General features: G+C 40.0%; 1 protein-coding gene and 3 long non-coding RNA genes across 4 annotated transcripts; 1 reads left to right on the top strand and 3 right to left on the bottom strand.

The window, feature by feature from the left end:
- Positions 1-34: 34 nt before the first annotated feature.
- LOC137478038 (uncharacterized) lies at positions 35-20,537 on the top strand. The gene is made up of 3 exons (XR_011001370.1): positions 35-250; positions 3,197-3,430; positions 20,309-20,537. It is a non-coding gene; the product is annotated as an uncharacterized lncRNA (long non-coding RNA).
- LOC137478033 (uncharacterized) lies at positions 5,834-15,246 on the bottom strand. Its single transcript, XR_011001365.1, has 5 exons — positions 14,579-15,246; positions 9,767-9,891; positions 9,038-9,104; positions 6,577-6,682; positions 5,834-5,869 (listed from the first exon to the last, which is right to left on the bottom strand). It is a non-coding gene; the product is annotated as an uncharacterized lncRNA (long non-coding RNA).
- On the bottom strand, positions 15,608-17,673 carry LOC137478035 (uncharacterized). Its single transcript, XR_011001366.1, has 3 exons — positions 17,087-17,673; positions 15,874-15,976; positions 15,608-15,707 (listed from the first exon to the last, which is right to left on the bottom strand). It is a non-coding gene; the product is annotated as an uncharacterized lncRNA (long non-coding RNA).
- On the bottom strand, positions 19,668-23,893 carry MSMB (microseminoprotein beta). The gene is made up of 4 exons (XM_068197530.1): positions 23,738-23,893; positions 21,280-21,379; positions 20,861-20,963; positions 19,668-20,000 (listed from the first exon to the last, which is right to left on the bottom strand). Exons 1-4 carry the CDS (start codon positions 23,738-23,740, stop codon positions 19,871-19,873), a joined length of 336 nt encoding a protein of 111 aa, XP_068053631.1. The 5' UTR covers positions 23,741-23,893; the 3' UTR covers positions 19,668-19,870.
- Between the last annotated feature and the right edge of the window lie 1,161 nt (positions 23,894-25,054).

Below are 25,054 nucleotides of genomic sequence, written 5' to 3'. Positions count from 1 at the left end.
GAGCATAGACATAACAAGTTTCAAAGTTGCCAGAGCATTCCCAGCCTAATGAGTTGCATTAATTCCATTAGTGTGGCTCTTTTAGCACACCTGGTTTTAATTAGGCACTTGATTGGTATGCCTGAACTCGTTAGCTTCCACTGATTGACAAACAGCTAGAGGAAACAAAGATGCATGAAAGTGGTTTTGGGACAGAAGGGGAAATGGCAGAACAAGTGTCATCTCCTGAGGGATTTGGAGTCAAGTAACAGTTGTGGAGGAGGTGGCCGCTGTTTGTTGTGACAGGAGATTCGAGTCATTCTTTATTTGTTTGCATGAACTTAGCAAGAGACTTTAGAGCTCCTGTTGTACGTCGCTTTTAGCTTTGCGGTACAGCTGTCAAGTTTTGTGTTAACCTTATGATTTTGGTAGATCATGCTCTCTGTGTGCAGTTCTACTGCAGGAAACAGTTGTGGTGTCTAATGAAGGAAATATTGAAGGAAATATTGAAGGAAGTTGTGGTGTCTTTGAGGAAATATTCTTTCTCTGGTAGTTTTTAATAAATCAATTTGTCTTTGATGGGAATTATCTGCTCAAAGTAACTTGTAAGCAAAGGCAACAAGGTGAAAACATAACAAAGCTCTTATACTACTGTGAATTTGGTTTTATTTTAATTGAAACCAATTGATTAGGGTCTATTATAGCAAGAGGCCAGACCTACTTCTTCTGTGTCCCTGCTATAATTCTTGACAAATCTTGTGCTGTGTCTTGAAGATAAATAAGTTTTACAGTGGATAATATCTCCAATAAGAATATAATTATAGGAAAATGTAATAAGCAATTCTGACTTGAAGAGCATGGTGGGTTCCAAATTATTCTCTTAATTAAAATTATTTTTAATTATTTAGTTATCCTTCTCTCCTTGGAGAGAAATAACTGTATTAATAACTTTCATATAATTTTTGCCCTTTCTCAGATAGGCAAATACATTTATACATTTATATGTAAAAAATATACACATAAAATAAGAAACTGAAGTGTGACTGAGACTATTGCTTCCAGTGGTGCCTGTTAGCTCTACCTCCTGAAACTGAAATGTATATTAAAGTGTTCTGTGTGCAATGTATCCTAAAAAAAAAAAAAGATAGTTTAAAACATCTTGGATTCTTGGATGAATTGAGAATAAAAAACTCCAAATGCTTATGGAAGCCTGAAACATTGAGTGAGTTGTCTGTGGGATCTGGAGCAGAGAAGAGACTGAGCCTGACTCTCTGTTCACCTTCTTGCTGACCTGCTTGGACATTTCCTCTTGAGACAAACAAGGTTTTCCATGTCAAAAGAATAAAACAAGGAGGAGAGAGGATTCTCTGTTGTGCAGTTGTAAATGAAGTCGTCTTCTGGGGCTGCATTGTTAAGCACAGATCCTCTTTTAAGGGAAGGATAAGTTCTCTCAGCCTAGGTGATGGCTGGGAAGGCTGAGTACCTCCAGACACGGTGACCATGTCAGTTTGCTGCTTTCCCTCTGTACCTTCTCCCTAGGGCTCTGTTGTGCTGGAAGTGCTTGAAGCCCAGGTCTAGATACGCTGACTTAGGTCAAGCAACTTCCTTTACTGGCTTGTGGGGGAATAGCAACAGTTAATGTGCCTCCCTGCTTGAGTTCTGTGAGGCAATGAGAGGAACATCCAGCACCTCCTTTCCCCGTTTGTCTCGCTCCTGCATCTGTCAGGGCACTTGCCAAAGTAAACTGGTCAAATCATGTAGTAGTTTGGCTAAAGCAGGGACTCAGAGCCAAGCCAAAGAGGCAATTCTGTCCTGGGAAGATTTTGGCAATTAGAAGGATCCTGTGTTTTCTGAGGAGAGGCCTGGAGCTGGAGGGGCTGGGCTGTGATTCCCCGGTGAATCAGAGGGGTGGTGAGATGGTGGCTCCATATCACCAAGGCTCTGACTAGGGTCAGCTCTACAACTTTATTACAACTTGCCCACATTGAAAACATTTCTTTGGAGACTTTAGTGGCTTTAGACATGATCTGCTGGATGTCGATTACTTTACGCTGTGTTTCAAAACTACATCAATGTATTGTTTAATTACTAAACATTATGGTGGGCCTCAAAATTGGGTTAAAGCACAAAAATAAATTTGACCTGATTTCAAAACTGTTCATGTTAACCTGTTTTAGAGAAGTTAATAAGGGAAACTAATATTCCTGCTGGCTCTGACAACTGGCTGACTCCATTTTTAGCTGAACTCATGGGAGTGAGTCATTAGGTAGGACCCTACACCTAATGCTCATGCAGCTCCAGGGAAATCAAATGAAATTTATTATTTTCCCAAAAACTACGACCTGGCACTTTTCAGTGAGAAGATGGTTTGCTATTTATTAGGGGTGCTGCAGCAGCAGTCTGGTCACCACTTGTGCTGGGTGACACTGTCTTCCCTCTGTACAAAGGATTCAAGATTGACTTCCTGATGCTTTTACATTATGCAAAAAGCACAGTGCATTTTATCAGCAATCGTTAATGGAGATCTACTGGAAGCATTGGCTGTGCAAAAGCACTGAAGCCCTGGAGAAGTGTAAAGTGCATGGGTCAGTGCTTGAGGCCTCCTGAGATAAATAAAATGTGAAAACAAAATTTTGAGTATGGGGAAGAAGGTTAAAGTAACCCAGGCTTGCTGTGTGTTTTAGATTGGTCATATGACTTGTGTATTCTACAGTTTCATGTATACACCTGTCATAAAGCAAATCAATTCCAATCAGTTTCACCCTTAAATAAACCACAGCTTGACCCAGGGAAACATGCACACAACATTAGATTTTAATAGAAGCTTTCAGGCTTTGAAAAGGTGCTAATGCAAACTTTCCTGCATACCAGCATAAGAGTTAACTAAGAGCAAAGTAAATAAGCAAAATTCTCGTGAATTGAATTTATCTGAGATTTTAAAATTGGCATAGAGCAGAATGTGAACTGAAAATCTATGGCTTCCTTGGTATGCATAATGTAAATGAGATATGCGCTTCCCTTGTTTAAGTTGGATTTTCATTTTAAGATCGGGGCAAAAATCTTATTGGACACGAAATATGAATGGGTACAAAGCTATTAAGCTTCAGGTAATAAGCATTGTTTAATAGGAAAACTTGCATCAGATTTATATGTGTGTTCTGGTGTTTGATTTAAAAGCTTTAGTAGGCTAAGCACTAGATTTCATTTCTCGGACAAGAACACCTTTCCAATATTTAAAAGGCTTGCCTTAAAAAGATTTACTGGAAGAGGAGGGCCAGCTATCCAAAACTGCCTCTCCTTCTAGCAGGAAAGCTGTGCCCTTTCAGGAGATAAAAGAGAAATTTGGGGTAAGAGCATACAACCTGTTCTGCTCTACCTTGGATTTGCCCCTCAAGGCTCTGCAGAGCCTCCTAAACCTTTAAACTGACAGGATAGTGGAGGAAACTTTCCTGTGAGTATTTTCTTTCCACTTGGTGAATCTAGTGGTGTTATGATCTAGAAGTTTTGAGGCTGGGGGATGTATTCTTTATATGGGACTGTAGCTTTGAATGCTGAAGTAGAGAAATACCAAGGCAAAACAACTTGGCAGAAGTGGGAAGTTCAAAGCAGAGTTTTGTATGCTCTGTTTCTGTTTTTCCAGGTTTGAGGGTTTTGTTGTCTTCCCATAGCTAGACTCCTTGCTACAGAAGGGAGCCAGGTCCCTGCTGTGCTTCTGGTGTTCCAAAACTAGATGCAATACGTAAAGTCATCAGTTTCCATGTTGAAACTTGGAGCAGACAAGAAGAGAGCAGAGTGCTCTATGAGGTGTTTTGGGTTAGGCAGGAAATGAACCTTTCCTATTTTGTCATAGCAAACAGGGTAGATCCACATCAAAGATGACTTGGCAGGTGGTGGAGAAAGGTGCTTGGGTGGATTTAAAATGTGATTAAATAGCTCTGGATTGTGAAGGAGTGCTGCTTCAGGCTGGCTTTTCTGGAATTTGGGTGCATATGTCTAGTCAGCCTTAAAAAAGGAAAGTAAATCTTTGGTCACAACTTACTTATGTCTTGATGTTCTCTATAGAATTGCCTTACAACTGCACCTGGAAGTCTGTTGCAGACAGAAAGATGTCTATAGAACAGTTTGGGTTGGAAGGGACCTTTAGAGGTCATCTAGTCCAACACTCCTGCCAAGAGCAGGTACACCTTCCACTAAACCAGATTTCTCAAAGCCTTATCCAACCTGACCTAAAACACTTCCAAGGGTGGTGCATCCACAAGTTCTCTGAGCAACCTGTCCCAGTGTCTCACTATCCTCATATTAAAGAATTTCTTCCTTCTGTCTAATCTGAATGTAGCCTGCTTTATTTTAAAACCTTTACCCCTTGTCTTATCACTGCCTTCCCTGGTAAAAGACCTGTCTCTATCCACACTGCTCCCCCTTCTGTGTCACCTCCTTTGGTGAAAATTAGAAAGAGCAACCCTACAGTTTCAGTGCACCAGGGTGGAGTAGTTCCTTGGAAATTATTTTCAAGTCCTCTAGCCTCAACCCTGAACTGTTGGAGTCTGTGCTAGGCATGGTGTCATTAGAAGATGCCTTCAATTATACTTTATCTTAGAACAGGTTTGCAAAGGGTAGTAAACAGGTTCACTGCCCAGCTGCAGTAGGGACAGTATCTCCCAGCAATGTCACTGAATGTGGATAGAATCACAGAACTGCAAGGATTCAAAGGGACCTCTGGAGATCATTTGGTGAATCATGAAGTTAAAGCCAATACAAGCTGAGGTTTGCCTTTACCCTGCAGACTGCAGGACTGGGCACTGCTCATGACGTATATGCTCATTCTGTAATTTGAAACTGCAAGCTATGGGGGCATTGACACACTTGCTGAAATAGAACATGTATGTAGGATGCTCATAGTCATGTTTGGAAATTGAATAAAAGTGCTATAAAGATTATGAAGCTGTGCCCCAAAGGAGAGCTCATATTGGCAAGTGTTTCCCACTCAGTTACTGTCTGTGGATTTGCTGAGCTGCTTCCCTGTCTGAGCCCAGTACAGATCAGTCATTCTATGCAGTCACAATGCTGCCCATAGCCTGATTAAAAACCTTTCATTTTTAAAGGGTTAATCTGAATAAAAGACCCTTTTTTTCACTCAAAGCTCAGGTGGATGATTGGGTCTGCTATGCTCTCGGTGTAATTGAAGAATAATACTGGGTTACACTGGGTAGCTGGTAGATCTTGCAGTCCATAGTTTGGTGTCCAGGAAGCCATAGAGGAGAAAAGTTAATCATCTAAGACATTATAGAAAACAGAACATTCAGAAAGATTTGCAAGTAGCTTTTCATTTTTCCCATTGTTTTTGGAATTTTAATTCTTTTGGTTTTCATCCTTAAAGAAGAAAATAAGTCACATGAATTTCTGATGCTTTATTTGATTTTATTTTAGCTTTAAGATACAGGTTTGCACAGATTATAGAATATGCTCCTTGGCACAGAAACATGACCAGAGAAGAACACTGATTAGCAGCTACCAAGAATGCTTTAAAATGTCACCTTTAATGTCCGACCTCAAGGAAGGAACAGGTTAGTTCTTTGTTCATGGTTAAGCATAAGGCAGAGAAACCAAGGGAGATTTTTGTGAATAGATTCTCAGTTTCATTATATGTTGAGCTTTATGAGTAGATTTCACTTCACAGTTGCATTTTAAGTGGTTTTGAATTTGTGAGAGAACCATTAGAAGAATAAAAGGAAATATTCCCTCCAGTCCACCATTCTTCCATTACCCCACCCATGAATGGACAGGACATTCTTTTGAGTGATCATCTTTCTCCGCTACTTTATAAGAACAAGTCTCCTTGTTGAAAATGCTTTCACATTTCTCTTCATCATAGTCGACTGGTCTCATATAGCTGTAGTTGGGAAAAGAAAAAGAGGTGATGAGACCAAGAAATAACCAGCTTCCACTTCAGGTGGTATCTGCACCTTTGATATGAAGAGGCAGTACTGAGGAGATTTTTGGGAGCAGAAAAGGGAACTTGCACAAAGGTCCTAGCTCAAATGTTACTTAGGCTGCTGTGTAAGCAGGATGAAGGGAGAGTTGTAGTTTTTCTGGTCTGATTTACACCCAAGGGATGTTTGTTGTGCTTATTTGCTATTCCAATATCACCGCTTCTTCTCTTCATCCATGGTATGGAACTAATACTGCATGAGTGGTTGAGTATCACTATGGGAAAAATTACAGCCAAGGTACCTTGAGCTGCTTCTCAGAGGAAAGTGAGGCAATGTGTGGCTTTAGGAAGATCTGGACTAGGATCAATAGAAATTTCTTAGAGTGTTCTCTCTTGAATCAATAACTTGCCTGATGTTTTAGCTCTGAGAAGAATTAAATTCTCTTTTTATTTTAAATCAAGAGTTATTTGTTAAATACAACCTCTATTTTTCAGAGGAACTTCTTGCATGTTCAGTGAGGATGGTGTTGGATTAATGCATAACTTTGTCATGGGAAGTGAGTGGGAGAAGGATTGTTGTTATTTCTCAGGAACGCCTGTGTGAAGGGAAGTGGTTTGTGTTGTATCACGGCAGCAGAGGAAAAACCCCACTGCTGCTCTGAGCTCACCTAGTGCAGCAGCTAATTCCAGTCTTGGAGCAGGAGCAATCATTGCAGTCCTCGGTCCTCCAGCGGGAATCAAATTCATGGACCTTTCCTTCCTCGTCGAGGCAGCCTGAAAATGTAGTGTATGAACAGCTTTCAGTGTCAGACCATTGCACTAACAACTGTTGCATGTACAAAATGGGTGGGATCTTTGCTGGCTTTTTGCATTAACATCCCTATCTGCCAAACTCAGAGGTTCCCCAACAGAGCAGGGTGTGCTACCCTAATGCATGGAGGAGAGAGATCTGTGTTCTTCTGTCTCCTGAGGTTCTTAGCAGCATGGGGCTTCCTGGAGTAGTTCATCTTCAAGTATGGAATTTGAAGAACCCAGCAGAAAGACAATTAGAAACAGAACTGGCCAGAATTAAAAAAGGCTTTGACTTTCCTATTAACACCATCTCTTGTTGACTCCTCCTTTAAAGCAAGACTACATCTGATCAAAAAACTTTTCCCAGTCCTCAGTTGCAGGAAGAAAGCAAATGTTGGATGTAAATTTCCTGTTCAGCAGCCACAGAATAGACCATAGGCCTCCTAAATAACTGATCTGGAAAGCAGAATTTTATGAGAACAGAACAAGAGAGAGTGGTGGGGCTTCTAGGTTGTGTCTTTGCCTATAAATGTTCTTTTCTTTGGTGATGTTAAGTCATTTATTCAAGTAGTAGCACCAGCTTTCCCAGGTAAAGCTGTATTTTAGACCACTTAGGGGTTTTTTGCATATTGGCACATATCAACTCGTGTTGATAGCACGCTTCTCTTTTGGGAACTTTTTTCCTGCAGCTCCACTCATCTGTAGACTGACAGACTAGCTGTGTTCAGGAAGGGCAGATGCAGACTCAAGGGATGCAGCCATTCTGCTCTTAGGAATTTGCTTTGGGATACAGAAACAAGACGTGAGTAAATTTTGTGGTGCTGAATACTTGTAAATCTGTTTCCTGTTTTATACTGACTACATACACTTACACACAGGTCCTTCTCCCTTCTCTGATTTCTAGATGTGATTCCATGGTAAAAATATGAGTTACTACTTCATGCAGATGAGTAAACTAAAACTGTGCTACTTCCCTGGAAAAAGATAATTTGTAATTTGGTCTGTGTGAAGTTCCCCAAATAACTTGTTCTTTTAATAACATATTGCTCTCCACACCCCATTTCCCTCCCATTTCCCTTTGATTTCTCTCCACTGTTCCCACTTATTTCTAAATTGTGATGAATTGCACAGGATGAACAAATCAAGCAGTGATTCTGATGATGTCTGTCAAGTTGAGGGCAGTTGACTTCTTACCTACAACCACACCATTAGACATCCCTGGCTTGAACGGCAAAAATACACAAGAAGCATCAGACAGTGGCATGCTGATGGCAAGAGCCAGAAGGCAGGCCAAGATGGTGCTCTGAACAAGAAAACAGAATTCATATCAATCCTTCAGTAACTATTAAGATGTCTTGATGGTAAATAAAATGAAAATACATTGTGGTTTCAAATTAAAATCCAGTTGTCTTTTGCAGTTTAGACACTTTAACACACTTATCAGGACTATGGAACCATTTTGAAGAAGTGGAGGCTGAGCATCACATGAGGGGGGAAAATGTCTGTCTTTTCAATTTGTTAAAATCAAGCATTGACTGCTAGACCAAGCTACTGCTTGTGAAAAATGTGTGGTTTATTCCTTTCCATTAGCCATTAAAATTTCTAGTCTCTTTTTTCTCTACAGGCTTGGTCCCCAACTGTTTTTTCTACTAATCTCCCTTACAGTTGCAAAAACTTCTTTACTGCAGTCTGAGGAACTAAAGACTGTTTCACCCTAATATTGAAAGATTAGGAACAAGTGAAATAACTTTAGGTGAAGTTAAATACTCAAGTCTTGGTTCTGTATCTTACTTGCAGGTGTCATTTACAACGTAGATAATTCTATATTCTGTAACCTTTGTTAGTGAGTTTTTTCTGAAAATTCTGCTGAAGTTTCAATATTTGCTTGAAATGTTTGAAGGGTAAGAGAAGAAAGGTAGACCAGGAATAAACAATCACATACACATACTGTATGCAAGTGTGTCGTTGCAGAGTAGGACTGGTGACTTATAAAAGGAAGTCACTCCTGAGAGATGAGGGGAGACAAATTTAGCATTTTATTTTGCAGAAGAGAGGTTAAAACCCAGAAAAGTGAACAGAGTGACAAAGGAGTAAAAATCAAGATACCTTTTTTTTTGAGTTCAGCAAAGTGTTCAGTTATTATCCAGACTTTTCATCCCAAGGTATTACCTGTCTTTGCCTCTCTTCGACTCTTGCTCTCATAACACAGAATTTGTACATTCTCCAAGTTTCTTAATGTGCCAAGTACTGAGATAAATCCAACATAAACTCCTTTAAAATCTACAGCAACATACCATGGTCTTATACAGTACAAGATGGACTTGAGTAAGGACTCACCATTCTTGCAGAATTATGAGACTTCCAGAAGGGAGATGGCCTGTACAAAGCTCATCTTCTCAGAGACCTTATATAGAGAGGGAATTTGTGGTAACAGCCCTTAAGCAAACTGACCATGCATGGCTAGCACCAATGAAGTTTCTGCAGAATGACTTCATGGGGTGGACATTAAGATAAGGCAATTACACACAAGAAGAAAGGTTTGCTCTAACAGACAAACCTGTTCTCCTATTTCTGGAGAAATAGGTGTGGCTTTTGTGCCACACCAGAGTTGGGAGGCAGTTACAGGAAGCACTTTTCAAGCCTAGAAGGAGTATTTAGCACTTGCCCTGAGAAAACCATTACAGACATGTTGGTTGTCAATCACAACAAAATTGCATGCTTAGTTTCAACCATCTAGGGTTTAAAACATGGATCTTAGATAACCATTATCTTCCTTGTTCAGCTTTTCATCATGTAGAAGATCCATATGCTCATGTATTCTATGAATAAATAGGTATATATTTTATTTTTTAATTCTTATAGCCAGTGAGAAACTTCCTTTTCTGCAGAGGCTGGATATGTCAGGGGCAGACACACTTTCCAAGGACAATAATTTGATAGCAAAGAGGTCCAGTATGGTCCCTTTTGCTTAGCTTTCACCTACTAGGTTCAAGTATTTCAAACTTTGTGGCTCTTTTTGGTGATGAAGTTTATCCCTTATTACCAGATCTGCACAGGTTGCAATACCTGAATTAATAACTCTGACTGCATAATTGTAGTGATTTCTTGTGTGGTTTTGGGAGAAGAGACTGAACTCCAAGTTGGGTTGGCTACTCCACATCTTCTACTAAAACTCCAGAGTTGAAAAGTAGCTCAGGAAGTCCATGAGAGAAGGCCAGAATTAGCGCAATGCAGGTCACACTGAGACCACTACTTCCAGTGACATCTTAGCTGGCTTTCAACTCAGTAAGTTGGGTAAATTGTTTTTTCTTTGGTTATTAGACTATCACTCTTCAGGATGACAGAAAAGAGATGAAGTGCTTGCAGGTGTTTGATAAAGCTGTGACAGTCAGCCTGTCTGTAGTAAGTTAGACTTGGCAGTGCTGATTTATGCCCTGCCCTGAAATGGAGGATATCTACCGTACCCTTGACTCCTAATCAGTGGACATGTCAGCCCTGGGAATTTCTTTATTGAAATCAACAGTCCACATATCCCCTTTGAATCTCTCATAAATATGTATGAAGCCAATCGAACAGCATTGTGGTTTGGGATACTGTTGGTGTTTCAGACCATGCTCATTTTCCAGTTAAAGGAGAGGGAGAAAGGCACAGTAGGATAGTGAAGTATTACACCCCCATCCTAGGCCAAAGCTGCCTTTTGTGCTGGTTGCAGTCAAGATGGAGAGAGTTCACGGTCTCCCTTCTCACATCCTGCTCCTGTGCTGCCTGACCTAATTGATGAACATCTGAGAGATGCCTAAGGATGTGCCCTAGCTTTTCACACTGGCTCTTCGTAACCTTTAGGTAATGAGAAGTAACAATTTCCTCTAGGCTGATGATACTGTGGGAAGTAGCATAGAATCCTTCTCAAGGAATTGGCTCCTCCATGTCCTCAAAGGTGATCTGGAACAAATGTTCCATGATATTTTGGAAAAAAAGGACCATCAAATTGCACTGCATTTATTCTGTTAAAATTATTGAGCGATTTAATTTTTTTTTCTTCTTGCATGTCATGTACTTGGCATGCAATATTTTGCTTTCAGGCACCCTGCAGCAGTTCTTATATGTGAATAAAAATTATCAGTCGTGTGGAAATTTGTGATGCAGGGGTACTGGAGTGAAACTTATGGAATTGTCTACAGCCAAAATGAAAGAATAGACAACTTTCTGGGTTGGTGTTGAGTGACAAAGGATGCGCTTATTGCTCAACTCTGAAAAAACTAAACATCCAACCAACATGCTTGTGTATTTTCTTTCTCAACCTTCTAGACTGCACAGCTGCTCCCAGTGCAGGACCTCCTCCTGTTTTCTAGATGCAAGATATGCAAAGAACTATGCAAGCTATGGAGGGAACTTGCTCACAGTTTTCTTTGGACCACAGCAAAGAGTGACCTGCCTAAGCCTGAGCAGTGTTAAGGGACAATGAAGAAGTCTTTTTGCATGATCTGTGAATTCAGAGGAACCCAACAAAATGCTGTGGTGCTGAAAACACTTACAGCAGCAAACACTATAAGGATAGTCCGTTCATGTATTGATTATTTGGGTCCTTTGTGACCCACATAACATCAGATTTCTTCATGTTGTTCGTGTACAGCATGATAGGTGCTTTGCGTGTGTGGGGAGCAGGTTTGTTTAACAGACGTTGCTTTGTTGAAATCTTGTGTTGGCTTCCCAACTGGTTAATTTCTTACTAAAAACATTCTAAGAAAATCATTGCTCTGCCTACTTCTGTGCCTCCTTTCCACTTATTCTGATGGATAGAATATCCTCTTTCTTCCTAAGGCAGAGAGAAGTCTTGGAGACTTTCTCGAAGATTTATCTCGCTATTTTACTCTAGTCCTTCTTCAGCTGGAGTTTCTGGTTACATCTCACTGATAACAACAGAGATAATCCGAGTCATGCAAGATGACCAACTCATTTTTTTCTTGTGAGTTTTAGTGCAAGGCAGTCAACAGAGAGAAATACAGCATGATTTCAGAGCAGTCATGTTATTAAAACAGCTCAATAATCTAGCTAATATCTATGGAAAACTCAAAGCTAGAAGAGGTGTGCTAAAATGAAAGCAGTCCAAGAGCACTGTTTCTTAGGTCAGCATTTCAGTGCTACTGTCACATTCTTGACAGGGATCAAGAATGTGAGATTTCTGTGTGGGAAAGTAAGTGCAAGACTCATTACAACAGTTTGTGTATCCAGTCACTTAACCCAGTAGGTTGATTTATCACCGCTATTGGGAGGGGAAGAACAAGAGGAAGCATGAGGCATTTCAGCTCACAGATCATAAGTAAACATGATTTTACAAATAAACTCTTCTTGACATTAAACTGACAATGCTACGTATAATGTACATTGGCTTTATTTTATTAAAGTCTGTCACATTTGTGTGTGAGAAAGGATAACTGTGTTAAGGAAAGGCACATGCAAACACTAAAATATACAGGGCACTGTTTACACAAGAACATATTGTAAAGGTGGTAGAAGGAAGTTTTATCTTGGTGGGGACACTTTTCTTCAGTCTAAGGTTTATATAACCACAAACCTCAAAGCCTAGGCCCTCAGATCTCTCCCAGGACAGGAATTATCAAAGAACTGTACTAATTTTATAGCAAGATACACAAGCAGTGTGAGCGATTTGTCCCAGGTAACAGAGGACAGTAACAGAGCAGTAACCTGCTGTGTCCCAGGTGGCAGAGCAGAAACTTGAATTGAGACCTCCATTCAACATGGGAGACCCAAGCTTGAGACAATAATATAATTTCTGCTCTGATCTGAACACACTTGCCTTCTTCCATGTCTAGACAAGTCCCCATCCATGAATCCAATTTCAGTTTTAATTAAATGCAGTTTCAGTGGGATGAAAAACACCTAATTTTTTATCTTGGTGCCAATGCATTTTTAAAACATGTGATAATTTCTCAGCTAGCCTGGAAAATCCTGTCAGATCATGATCCCAGGATGAAGGATCAGTGCTAAACAAGGGACATAGAAACAGACAAAAAGATATAAAGGGCCAATCACAAGTACCAGACCATGCTTGTAATGAGGAGACCTCCATCCCTGAAGTATAGGTAGAACTGAGGGAGATGGCCAAAGATACTGTACCAGCAAGAACAAAAGTCCAGAGGTAGTAAATCAAAATGAATAGGAGTGGCAGATTAGGGAAAAAAGGTATCTCCAGCTTATGGGAAAAGCTAAATATCCTGTATTTCTACCTTCTGTCTCAAGACATGTAGTAAAAAAAAAGTCTTAGAAGTCTTCAGTGAACCAGAAAAATGACAGAAAAGTTTATTCCACAAATTAAAAAAACTATAGTGATTCCAAACACAGCTTGTTATCTTGACCCTGCAGCTGATTAAGCAAATGAAGACCGTATGTCTGTAAAAAAGACTTTCTGTGGAACCGTGACTTAAGGAATTAGCTATAGGAAGGGTGGCAGGTTGGAGCATTGCTGTAGTTCTGTCCACTAGTGCCTCTGCTTTTGTGGAACTTACATGGTGCTACAGTGGACAGTGCTCTGGCCACACTGGCATTGGAAGCATGCCTTTGGTCCTCCAGGTGGTAGCAAATTATCTACTTTCATCTTGAACACAAGCTGTCCATGCATACACAAAGTGAAAGAAGGCTTAACTTCAATTTCATACCTAGAGTTATGTAGTTCAGCATCCTTTGGATTTATTTCTGGGGAAATTCAGTCAATTTTGTGTATATCCCACCTACACTATGCTTCAGCTCTATGTAGAGAGCATGAGCTTTTTTCCATTTTTAAGAACCTGTTAGTTACTGATTCCATGAAGACTAAATGTCATGGTTGGAAGTTATTGCTGCAGGACTCAGAACAGACTGGGATGGTGAGGGCAACCACAGAATTCTTCAGCCAAATCCAAACAATATCTTGGCTTTTGGGACCTCTTCTTTTTTTTTTTTTTTTTTTTTTTTTCTTTGCTGTTTTCCTCTGTAATGTGTAAAATCCTGCTTCCTGCCATTTCTTGTCCTACACCCTTCCTGTCTGATTGAGATAGGCAGGAACTAGAACAGAACACCATGAGAGATTTTGTGACTTGCATCTCTGGCAGGTTTCACCAGAATTATACTTAGGCTGTTTAGTTTGTAATAACAGTATGCAGTGGTGTGAAGTAAGCAAGCCCAGGAAACCCTGCTGTAAAACCCCCACAATGTCTTGGAATACTTCTTGAAAGTAATTTATCACTTTCTGAGAGCAAACTTGAGCTAGGAGAATTGTTTTCCCCCTCTCTGAGAAAGCAAAAAGGAATGGCCACCTGAAAAGGGTAGAAAATGCTACAAATTTTGTGTAATTTTTTTCACAAAATGACAGCTAGCATTTTATTTTTGAAATCCTTAAAATGTGAAATATGCTGCAGATTAAATACATGTGTGGTATTGCCATGATTCTCTGATCGTGTAGGTGTCAACAGATTGAATTTGAGTGTTATAAAATCTTTAGAATCTGAAATTTGGACTTACTCTGACAATAATGGGTTGTTTCTAAGGAGTTTTTGTATGGTATAACCTGTGGATATAAAAATGGGAAAAACTTATTCTCCTGTGTTTTACCAACACAAAAATATTTCTCATTTGGGGAGGAAGTTCTGATGAGATTTCTGAGGAAGTTACCAAAATTCAACAAGATTTTCTTTAGTCTCATTGCTGTGATGAATGGAAAACAGAGCTAGTACCTCTTTCTTTCCGCCCTACACATTTCATTAATTTTTGGTGGTACATAAATAATAAAAAAATCATAACAGAGAATGAGTGATGTATTGGCCTGCTTTCTTGCAGATGGATAATCTCATTAATAAAAAATCCCAAACCAGTAAAAATTACATGTGGCGATGTTCTTGAGCATTTCCCCACTCTGAGCAAGGGAGATTAAAGACTCCTGAGCTTCATTGCTAAATTACTTTTATTTAGAGGGGAAGGAAAAAAAAGGAAGTTTCAGTATTGGCAGCTACTCTGATAATAGAAAAACCAATACAATTGCACACTGAGACTAAAAAATGTCTTTTTGAAAACATTTATATGCAATTTCTGGGTCTCAGTGAGCACAGTCTATTCTCTGGAGCTTGTGAGACAAGGCTCTACATTTCCTTGGCCTGGTAAACCCATCAGAATTCATTTTCTTTCTTCTCCAGTGTCAGCTCTTGTTTGTGCTGAGCTGTTCAGATTCTGCTTCAAGTAAAAGTGGTGGAGGAGGTGCCCTTGCAGTGGAAGATGGGCTTTCCCACCCACAGATAACTTCTGGAAGAGTGTGCTAATCACACAAATATGCTGGTTCTTCCCAGTCCAAGAACCATAAATAATATATTCTCAAGAGATTCAAAGTCTGTGTTAGATTTCTTTTTTTGGTCATTCGTTCACACTTTTACTGGTGCTGTCAGCAAATCAAAAATCTTCTTGCACTAACAAAGTCATCTTCATCTGTAAGAAAACTGGCACCCAGATTCTACAGAAACTCTTGGGACCTTACAGGTAATATGGCTCTAATTTAAAAAATAAATAAATACAGGTTGAAAAAAGGAAACTAGTAGAATAAAATCCTAATTTAAAAGTTAACTAAACATCTGTTAATCACTTAAAACACAAAGTCTTAACAACTAAATTAAGAACATGACTATGACCTTTTGATAGAAATGAGACCCTCTGATTATGCATCTTGTACGCTGAATTAGGACAATTAGGAGGTTCAAAATGAGCAACTGAAATGCTCTCTTTTATGAAATTTTCCTGTGTCATCATGCTTCTCTGTGATGGCAAAGCATCTGAAGGAAGGAGAGGAATTCCACAGTGCAGAGAGGTTTGGAGCAGGTGTTAGCCCACACCTACGGGTGTTTGCCCATAGGCAAAACGACAGGGCTTGGAAGGGTCATCCTTCTGCACCACATCATAGTCACAGCGCTTCTTGTTGAAAACAACTCTACATTTCTTTTTGTTGTAAGAAACGGTCCTATGAGAGCTGTCAGTGGCAAAGAGAAAACAAATGTTAGCTTGAGAGCGTTCACTAGCTCTGTGACATGGGTGAGAAAAGGCTCTCTTGTGCCCTTACAAACCCATTGATCCCCAGCAATGGAAAGCTGTGGTCATCCTACAGGCAATGATGATACCAAGAAGTTCAAACTTACAGGGTACAGCATGCCACTCCACCTTCGCTGCAGTTGCATTTGTAGCAATCTTCTGTCCTCTCAATGTGTCCAAAGGGATACAGTTTTCCATTTATCATACAGCCTGCATAAGACAGCAGCAAACCAGAACATTTTCCTTAAGCCTCCACCTAAAAAGGAGGTGTCAACTCCTGAATGAGCTCCAAGCGCTGGAATAGCAGTAGCAACCTACCACCAATTGCAATAATATTGCTGCAACCATACGCAGCCCAGAGGAAGACTTTCCTTTTCCCCTACTTGTAGCAACTTGCTGCTGGAGCCCCCTATTTGTGTTTTCCCAATGTCTTCCCCCTCCCTTGTATTTTGAGCCCTTCCTGGCATCTCCATATAGAGCCAAGTTCTCACAGACCATCAGGTCAGAAGACCTTCCTTGTTTCTGCCTTTGTAGGGCCACTGTGGATCTCGAAGTAGAGTATAGCAGCCTGCATCACCCAGGGTCACGATGATGCCCATTGCAAGAAGGAAAGCCAGAAAGCTCTTCTGTAGAGAGAAAGAAGCAAACGGTAATTTGTCCCCTGTTTATGAATCAACATCTATTATAGAAACTACTGCCTGCTCTGTAGAACCTATGCCATTCCTGAGATGCTCATCAAAGGTACTTCTTGATGTCTGTGCCTTCAGGATTACGTGAGCACAAATTACAGGAGAAGGAGGCCATAGGACGCTGTTGGTCTATTTATCATTACCTAACTGTTGATTTAGATTCTGCTTGAAGCTTTCAAGAGCTGGAACAGGACACAATTTGAGGACTCAAAAGTGAAGAACAGAAAAAATACCTGGACAAAATATACACACTTTTTTCTTTGTAAAATGACAATATTTTAAACTGTACTTCACATTTACAAGTTTTAAAAGCATGGTCCTGAATGTTCGCAAAACTCTGAATGTTTTCACAAACATTTCTGAGGAAAGGATAACAGCAAGTGAAAGATTAAGAGATATCTGTACAGTTTCTTGCAAAGAATTACAATTCAAAGAATAATATTCACAGTAATCTTCACAGAGGCGTCTTCCTGTCTTTGCATCTTACAGGTTTGAAATACAATATAGCCACATTTAAAATATGTAACTGGATGATTCTCTTAAATGCTCTCCTTTTGCAGTTTTAAAGCAAATACCTATCTGTATCCCCATTACAAAAAAGAACCCAAACCCAAACCAATCTTTGACTTACCATTGTGGAACGTTTGGCTTCCAAAGAGCTCTAAGTTTCCAGAGAAAGCTGAAGTTCTTTATGTGGAATCAGAGAGCAAATATTTTATGCTGCCTTTATGTTGTGCAATTCAAGTCTAGGTGGAGGGGGAAAAGCCTGCTGAATGCAAATGCAGTTATTTTGTAATATGCAAAGAAATCTCTGAAATTTTTCCAGCTGGCAATGAGAAAATGTTTGGTTTTGTAGAGCACTGACCTGGGTAAGTTGCTGAGTCCAAAACTTTGTATTCCTTGGAAGCATCATGATGAGAAGAAATGCCTTTCTGATGGAATACAAATATTGATAGCTAAACTGTAGACAGTATTATCCAGATTTTTAGGTGGGGCAGAAATGCATGCAAAATCCTCTCTGCTATCAGGTGGCTGGAACATGCTGGGTAGTGCATTAGCTGTTAATAGCAAATGGAGCTTTGGCCAGATCTTTGCATACTCACTGTTAGTGCTGTGGTGTGCACTGAAAGATAACCAAAGGTGCTTGGCCACTACCAGGATCAAAACCTCTTAACACTGAGACCTTAGCTGAAGCTGGATCCCATTACAATATCTCTCTCCTCTCCACTAAAACATGATATAAGGTAATAAACTAAATTTCATAAATTTTATAAGGAATATTTCCTCGCTTAAATTGTGACGCTTTGCTTGGGAAAAAAATTGGAATTCTGAAATACTTCAGTGTCATATGGCACAGTTCCAGGCTTCAACAAGCTGGGTATTAATCTGGATGTCTGCCCATCTCAATGTTTCAAATTAAAAAGTAATCCATTTGGAAAGTCCTAGTTTTGCTGTTCATTATAGTCTTTATTTTTTGAAATGAAATTTTAATAAACCCATAAATTCTGAAAGCCATATTTTCTCAAGAAGCAGCTCTGAGACCTACTTAGGTAGGAAGTCTTTGATCTCCATGCTCAAAATATTACTTCCCTTAGAAGCTGTGGCTGTTTTTTCTCTAAGCTGGAGCATTCCTTCAGGTGCATCAGCTGAGGCTGTGTTCTGTGTAATTTTGACATGAACTAGCAGAAAAACAGAAAAGTCATTCAGGACAAGTTTCAAAACTATTCCTCTCCTGCAGAACACAAAAACCTTTCAGGCAAAACTCACTTTAGAACATTAGGCAACGTGAGAATGTTTGTTTTCCCATGCTCCATTTAGTGGAATGATAGGATGGAATCAGTGAATGGGAGTCAAGATTTTAAAAAGGCATATGTGAATGTCTATACTGGAAAAAGCTGAGCTGACTCTTTATTCTGGCCCCTCACATTTTTCATCTTTACGGGAACCAGTTGTACAGAAACACAGAGCTATTGACTGATATCCAGCCTGCAGCACAGAGAACTTTAAAAGGTGAAGTATGTAATACCAGTGCCTGCAAAATACCTGGATTTTTTCCCCAAACCAAGGTGTGTTACTTGCAGGTCTTAGGAACCTTTAAAAAAAGTTCATAAGCAAATTACCAAAGCCAGAGAAAATACACCACATTAAATCTTTGTGATTTTAATAGTGGCTCACAGAGCTTGAGATAGATTGTCTTGTGAAGGAAATAACCCTGCTGAATAAATGTAGATTGACTCTTGATTTGTGGCCAAATGAGGATCCCTGCACTAAGAATGCTCAGCTCTGTGTAACCTCATACTTCTACAAGACAGCAGATTCATTGTGATCATAGAACTTCATTTAATAATCCACTTGTTTTGGAAGGCGTGTTTCTTTTCAAATCATGCACCAGTTAACTACAGACTCTTGTGGCTTTTTAATATCCAATTCTGAAGTAGAGAGCTCCATGTAGAGGCAGCATGTAACAGGGTTTTGTTGTCTGGTCTCATATATGTGGGCAGATTTAGGACACTAGGCATTGCCAGGTGGGAGATTTGATTTCCAAGCCCTGCTTTGAAGCTGAACTTCATTCCCCTGTGAATGTGGGGAATAGTTGTACTGAAGAGACAGAAGGCATCTGCATTATTAGTACCTCAAGCTCTGCTGCCATGAGGAAGCATGTCTCCAGGGGCTGGTCTAGATCTCTTTTTCAGAGTGGACAAGAACCACTAAAGCAGCACAGTGTGTGCAGGATCAGGGCTTGGTAGAGGACAAGCCAGAGTACCAGAGTTTAAAGTTTAACACTGCTTTACTTCAGGTCTGGTCAGAGTGGGCAATGGACATGAACAGTCACTGCCAGTGTTGGGTGATGACATTGATGAAAATCGGGGAAAAATGGGAGAAAGAGGATGATGATCTCTCATCCTCACTTACTTTTCTGACATGTTAGCAGCACAGGTCTTACCAAAAGTCCATGCACCCTGAATAGGAGCCATTGTACAGCATGTCCCAAATAGTGCATCACTTCAAAATGCTAATGGATTTTGACACCTGGCTAAAAGAGAACCTGTAAAGCATGACAGTGGCTTGTGCCAGGGTACTGGTGCACAGTGTGCCAGAGTAGAGAGCCAAATGCATTTCTTTCTCAAAGAAGGTGTCATTTCCCCGTGTCACTGCAAAAAACAAAACATATGAAGCATTTATGGATGTTTCATCACAATTTATTATAGTCAACAAATGCAGTAATGACAGAACTGAGACCCTCTATCTGATTATGCATCTTGTACACTAAATTAGGACAATTAGGAGGTTCAAAATGAGCAACTGAAATGCTCTCTTTTATGAAATTTTCCTGTGTCATCATGCTTCTCTGTGATGGCAAAGCATCTGAAGGAAGGAGAGGAATTCCACAGTGCAGAGAGGTTTGGAGCAGGTGTTAGCCCACACGAGAATAGACAAAACACTCCTTTGAGGGGTCGTCCTTCTGCACCACATCATAATCACAGTGCTCCTTGTTCAAAACAACTTTACAGTTCTTTTTGTCAAAAGCAATAGGAGTGTGAAAGCTGTCAGTGGCAAAGAGAAAGCAAATGTTAGCTTGAGAGCAATAAAAGTTTCAATACTTCAGTGATTATAGCTTGAACTACTGCTGAGTGAGAGAGGTCTGAAATTATGGCTAAGGGCAGCTGAGCTAGCTTGAGTACCACACAGCTGCAGCTTCTAGAGCCTGAAATGATGCCCTGTGCTTTGCACTGTGAAGATGTTCCAGGATGCTCAGCACTAGCAAAGGCATTTCTAGCACAGCACTCTGCAGTGACATAAGCATGGTTTGGCATCTTTTCTATTTTTTCCTTTAATTTTTCTTTATTTACAGTTTGCATAGGATGTGGTGGCTGTTCCCTGATAGACTGTGCCACCTAAATAAAGACAAAGATCATCATTGAGGTATTTCGGGCCTTTGAGAAAGCAGGAGGAGGAAAGGAGAATGCTGGAGAAATACTTCAGAGCAAAGCCTTGTCATTCTATGTTTGGCATATTCACTGGAGAAAAGCATTTCAGGAAAGGGATTCAGATCACCAGAAGCTCTTTAGGGAAACTTCACTTAACTCTCTCCTCCCTACCCCCAATTTCTCAGCTAATGACGACAGCTGCAGTGAAATAGGGTTCACAAGTTCCTTAAAAATTTAAGGCAAGCACCAACTGGATGTGCCTGGAAAAGCTTGTGTCCTCTCCCAGTCAGCAGAAAATGAGCTAAGGCAAACACAGCTAAGGATCCAAACAATCGAGAGCTTTATGTGGCTTTCACTAACTCTGTGACATGGGTGAGAAAAGGCTCTCTTGTGCCCTTACAAACCCATTGATCCCCAGCAATGGAAAGCTGTGGTCATCCTACAGGCAATGATGATACCAAGAAGTTCAAACTTACAGGGTACAGCATGCCACTCCACCTTCGCTGCAGTTGCATTTGTAGCAATCTTCTGTCCTCTCAATGTGTCCAAAGGGATACAGTTTTCCATTTATCATACAGCCTGCATAAGACAGCAGCAAACCAGAACATTTTCCTTAAGCCTCCACCTAAAAAGGAGGTGTCAACTCCTGAATGAGCTCCAAGCGCTGGAATAGCAGTAGCAACCTACCACCAATTGCAATAATATTGCTGCAACCATACGCAGCCCAGAGGAAGACTTTCCTTTTCCCCTACTTGTAGCAACTTGCTGCTGGAGCCCCCTATTTGTGTTTTCCCAATGTCTTCCCCCTCCCTTGTATTTTGAGCCCTTCCTGGCATCTCCATATAGAGCCAAGTTCTCACAGACCATCAGGTCAGAGGACCTTCCTTGTTCTTACCATTTTTGGCCTCCCCTGGCTTGTGAATTTTCCTCCAGCAGTATGCATCACCCAGGGTCACGATGATGCCCATTGCAAGAAGGAAAGCCAGAAAGCTCTTCTGTAAAAGAAACACAGAGCTCATGCCATGCATTTTAATCCACATTGATTAGCACTCTTTTCAAAAGTTGTCACTGAACCTGAAGCAAAATTAGAAGTAACCTTATGTGTATATGAAAATAGTGGGAAAATACGCTTGAGATATTTCCCTGCATTTTTCATTTAGGTAGAAGATACAAAATGACATGATATTATCGTGTCAGCAGTGTCACTCCCAGCCAAAATACGGCCTCTAGAAATCACACAAAACTTCAATATTATTATAAACTTGAAAGCCCTGCCAAGCTCTTGTCAGTGCTTTATTTATTGCCTTTGAGTCAGCTTTAGCTATTTCTCTAGCAAATCTTTGTTGAGCATTCCATTGCTTTACTTCTGGGTACAGCAATTGCTTCACATTTTGCAATGGATAGGAGATCTCAGATCTAAATCTGTTCCAGTAGGTTTTTTGACACAGGTAGCTGGTCAGGGAAGAGAGAGATAAAAGGGTGTCTTTGGGCAAAATTCAAGTGCTGTGCATTGTACTTAGCATCACCTGAGCCATCCATGCAGACATGGGCTGGGACTTGACACAGGACACATCTCCTTTTGTCTACGGGGTGGGGGGGGCAACAGCTAAGCATCTGTGATAGGCATTCAGGTATGTCCCCTGGGGCCTGCTGAACATTCAGAACTTTTTTTAAAAAGCCTGCATGACTTTGTAATGATTGTTTTACTGGAGTAGAAGGACTAGTGAAGCAGGAGAGAGCACAGGTTTATTTTGATGGGTTGTTCCAGCTGAATAACTTAATGGAAAAGTTTTGGAATAGCCAGAGACTGAGAAGCAATGGAGGAAGTTATTTAAATTTTCTTAATAGCACTCACAGACTAACAGGAAAGGATTTGAAATTAGTAGATCTTTCCAAGTTACTGTTCTGAACTTCAGAAGATACTGCTGAGACTCTTGCTCCTTGAAACTGGGTTTAAAGTAGCAGTGAGAGGTTTGGCTTACTTGAATCACAATGCCGTAAGACATTGAAAGGTTCTGAGCCTCAGGAAGGAGGTGAGCCAAGGAGAAACTCCTCTGTCTGCTCTGGAAAAACTTGATATTTTAATCCTTGATGTCCTGCGTGGTTTTGGGACTGGGTGATATTTAAGATATAGTGAAAGAAAGGAAGAGGAGGGTTTATGGAGTGGTCTGGGAAGGGGGTAATGCTTCATTTTCATCGTGGTTCTGTGATGTGAAGTTCCTGAGGCTTTAGGCTAGAACAGAGACAGTTGTCATGCTGAGCACCATAGCTAGAATGAAAGAAGTTAAAGACTGAAACTCCTAAAGTGTGCTATTCCATGGTGCCTGTGTCAGGTGTTTGCAACAACAGAGATACTCCATGCCATGTCACTCATGTCTTTATAGAAAATACAAAAATCCTTCATGTGTTGTGCTGTCTTCTGTTAATATTTTATCCTTTTTTCCCTCCAACACTTTCCTTATCATGCTACTCCTGGAAATGCCAGAAACATGAGCTTGTGCATGCTCCTCTCACTAAAGATCAAAGTTCAGAACCTTCCACCAAAACTAAAGAGAAACATAAGGGGAATCTGTGGTGTTCAATCAGGAGTATGAATATGCTTTATGCTGCAACAAGCAAATGATTTGTCAGCTAAGTACCAGAAACTTGGCAATAAAGCTTAAACAGAGAAAGAAGCAAACGGTAATTTGTCCCCTGTTTATGAATCAACATCTATTATAGAAACTACTGCCTGCTCTGTAGAACCTATGCCATTCCTGAGATGCTCATCAAAGGTACTTCTTGATGTCTGTGCCTTCAGGATTACGTGAGCACAAATTACAGGAGAAGGAGGCCATAGGACGCTGTTGGTCTATTTATCATTACCTAACTGTTGATTTAGATTCTGCTTGAAGCTTTCAAGAGCTGGAACAGGACACAGTTTGAGGACTCAAAAGTGAAGAACAGAAAAAATACCCGGACAAAATATACACACTTTTTTCTTTGTAAAATGACAATATTTTAAACTGTACTTCACATTTACAAGTTTTAAAAGCATGGTCCTGAGTGTTCGCAAAACTCTGAATGTTTTCACAAACATTTCTGAGGAAAGGATAACAGCAAGTGAAAGATTAAGAGATATCTGTACAGTTTCTTGCAAAGAATTACAATTCAAAGAATAATATTCACAGTAATCTTCACAGAGGTGTCTTCCTGTCTTTGCATCTTACAGGTTTGAAATACAATATAGCCACATTTAAAATATGTAACTGGATGATTCTCTTAAATGCTCTCCTTTTGCAGTTTTAAAGCAAATACCTATCTGTATCCACATTACAAAAAAGAACCCAAACCCAAACCAATCTTTGACTTACCATTGTGGAACGTTTGGCTTCCAAAGAGCTCTAAGTTTCCAGAGAAAGCTGAAGTTCTTTATGTGGAATCAGAGAGCAAATATTTTATGCTGCCTTTATGTTGTGCAATTCAAGTCTAGGTGGAGGGGGAAAAGCCTGCTGAATGCAAATGCAGTTATTTTGTAATATGCAAAGAAATCTCTGAAATTTTTCCAGCTGGCAATGAGAAAATGTTTGGTTTTGTAGAGCACTGACCTGGGTAAGTTGCTGAGTCCAAAACTTTGTATTCCTTGGAAGCATCATGATGAGAAGAAATGCCTTTCTGATGGAATACAAATATTGATAGCTAAACTGTAGACAGTATTATCCAGATTTTTAGGTGGGGCAGAAATGCATGCAAAATCCTCTCTGCTATCAGGTGGCTGGAACATGCTGGGTAGTGCATTAGCTGTTAATAGCAAATGGAGCTTTGGCCAGATCTTTGCATACTCACTGTTAGTGCTGTGGTGTGCACTGAAAGATAACCAAAGGTGCTTGGCCACTACCAGGATCAAAACCTCTTAACACTGAGACCTTAGCTGAAGCTGGATCCCATTACAACATCTCTTTCTCCTCCACCAAAATCAAAAATTCCTCTCCAATCAAAACCTGCTATTACTCCTTTGGAACTGTTCTGGCTTTGACCTGAATAATTATAGTAGAGTATATGATCTCTTTTAAATGTTCACTTTCCCAAGAAGTGATAAACTTCAGAGTGATAATCAAATACTCTGTTTTGTTTTGCTCCTACAACCTCTTTTCAGAAAGCACTATCCACCTGTGGCCCTACCTACATTTAAAGTACTTCATTACAGATACTGCCAAGCAATTTGAAACTCATTCCTGTCGGAGACTTTTCATTGTCTGCAGGAAATTTAGCCTATGATTATAAGGTTTAGAGACTGAAAAAATAAGCTGAATCATTTGGGACTTTTTTTTTTTTTTAAGAGTAAATTAAATACATAGTTATATGCTTTTCAATGGTGGCAAGAAAATTGTCATTTTTTCCTATGCATTATGTATTGCTGCATACTAATAATAACTTATTTGCCCCAAAGAATTCAGCAGGAGCAAAACAAATTAAAGTACATCACAACAGAATTCCATGACCTCCCTGGAGGAAATGATAAAGCTGAAGTCTGTGCAGGTTTGATAATTCTTTAGTAAGAAAGACATAATTGACTAAAAGTTCCTAAGCATTCAATTCTCCAACTAAAGACCTGGCTTTTGGGTTTTTTTCTGATATAATCACTACATTTTAAAACTTCAATTTAATGATAGTCATGTTTTCATTGAAAA

Source organism: Anomalospiza imberbis, chromosome 8 (assembly GCF_031753505.1).
Source record: "Anomalospiza imberbis isolate Cuckoo-Finch-1a 21T00152 chromosome 8, ASM3175350v1, whole genome shotgun sequence".
NCBI classification, from domain to species: domain Eukaryota; kingdom Metazoa; phylum Chordata; class Aves; order Passeriformes; family Viduidae; genus Anomalospiza; species Anomalospiza imberbis.
This window is presented reverse-complemented; position numbering and strand designations above follow the sequence as displayed.

Bases quoted from the DNA above. Each gene is read 5' to 3' on its own strand.
- MSMB (XM_068197530.1), bottom strand. The intron at 20,964-21,279 runs GTAAGAACAAGG...TGTCTTATGCAG, and splicing joins GCCAGGGGAGGCCAAAAATG to GCTGTATGATAAATGGAAAA. The intron at 20,001-20,860 runs GTAAGTTTGAAC...TGCCACTGACAG, and splicing joins GGAGTGGCATGCTGTACCCT to CTTTCACACTCCTATTGCTT.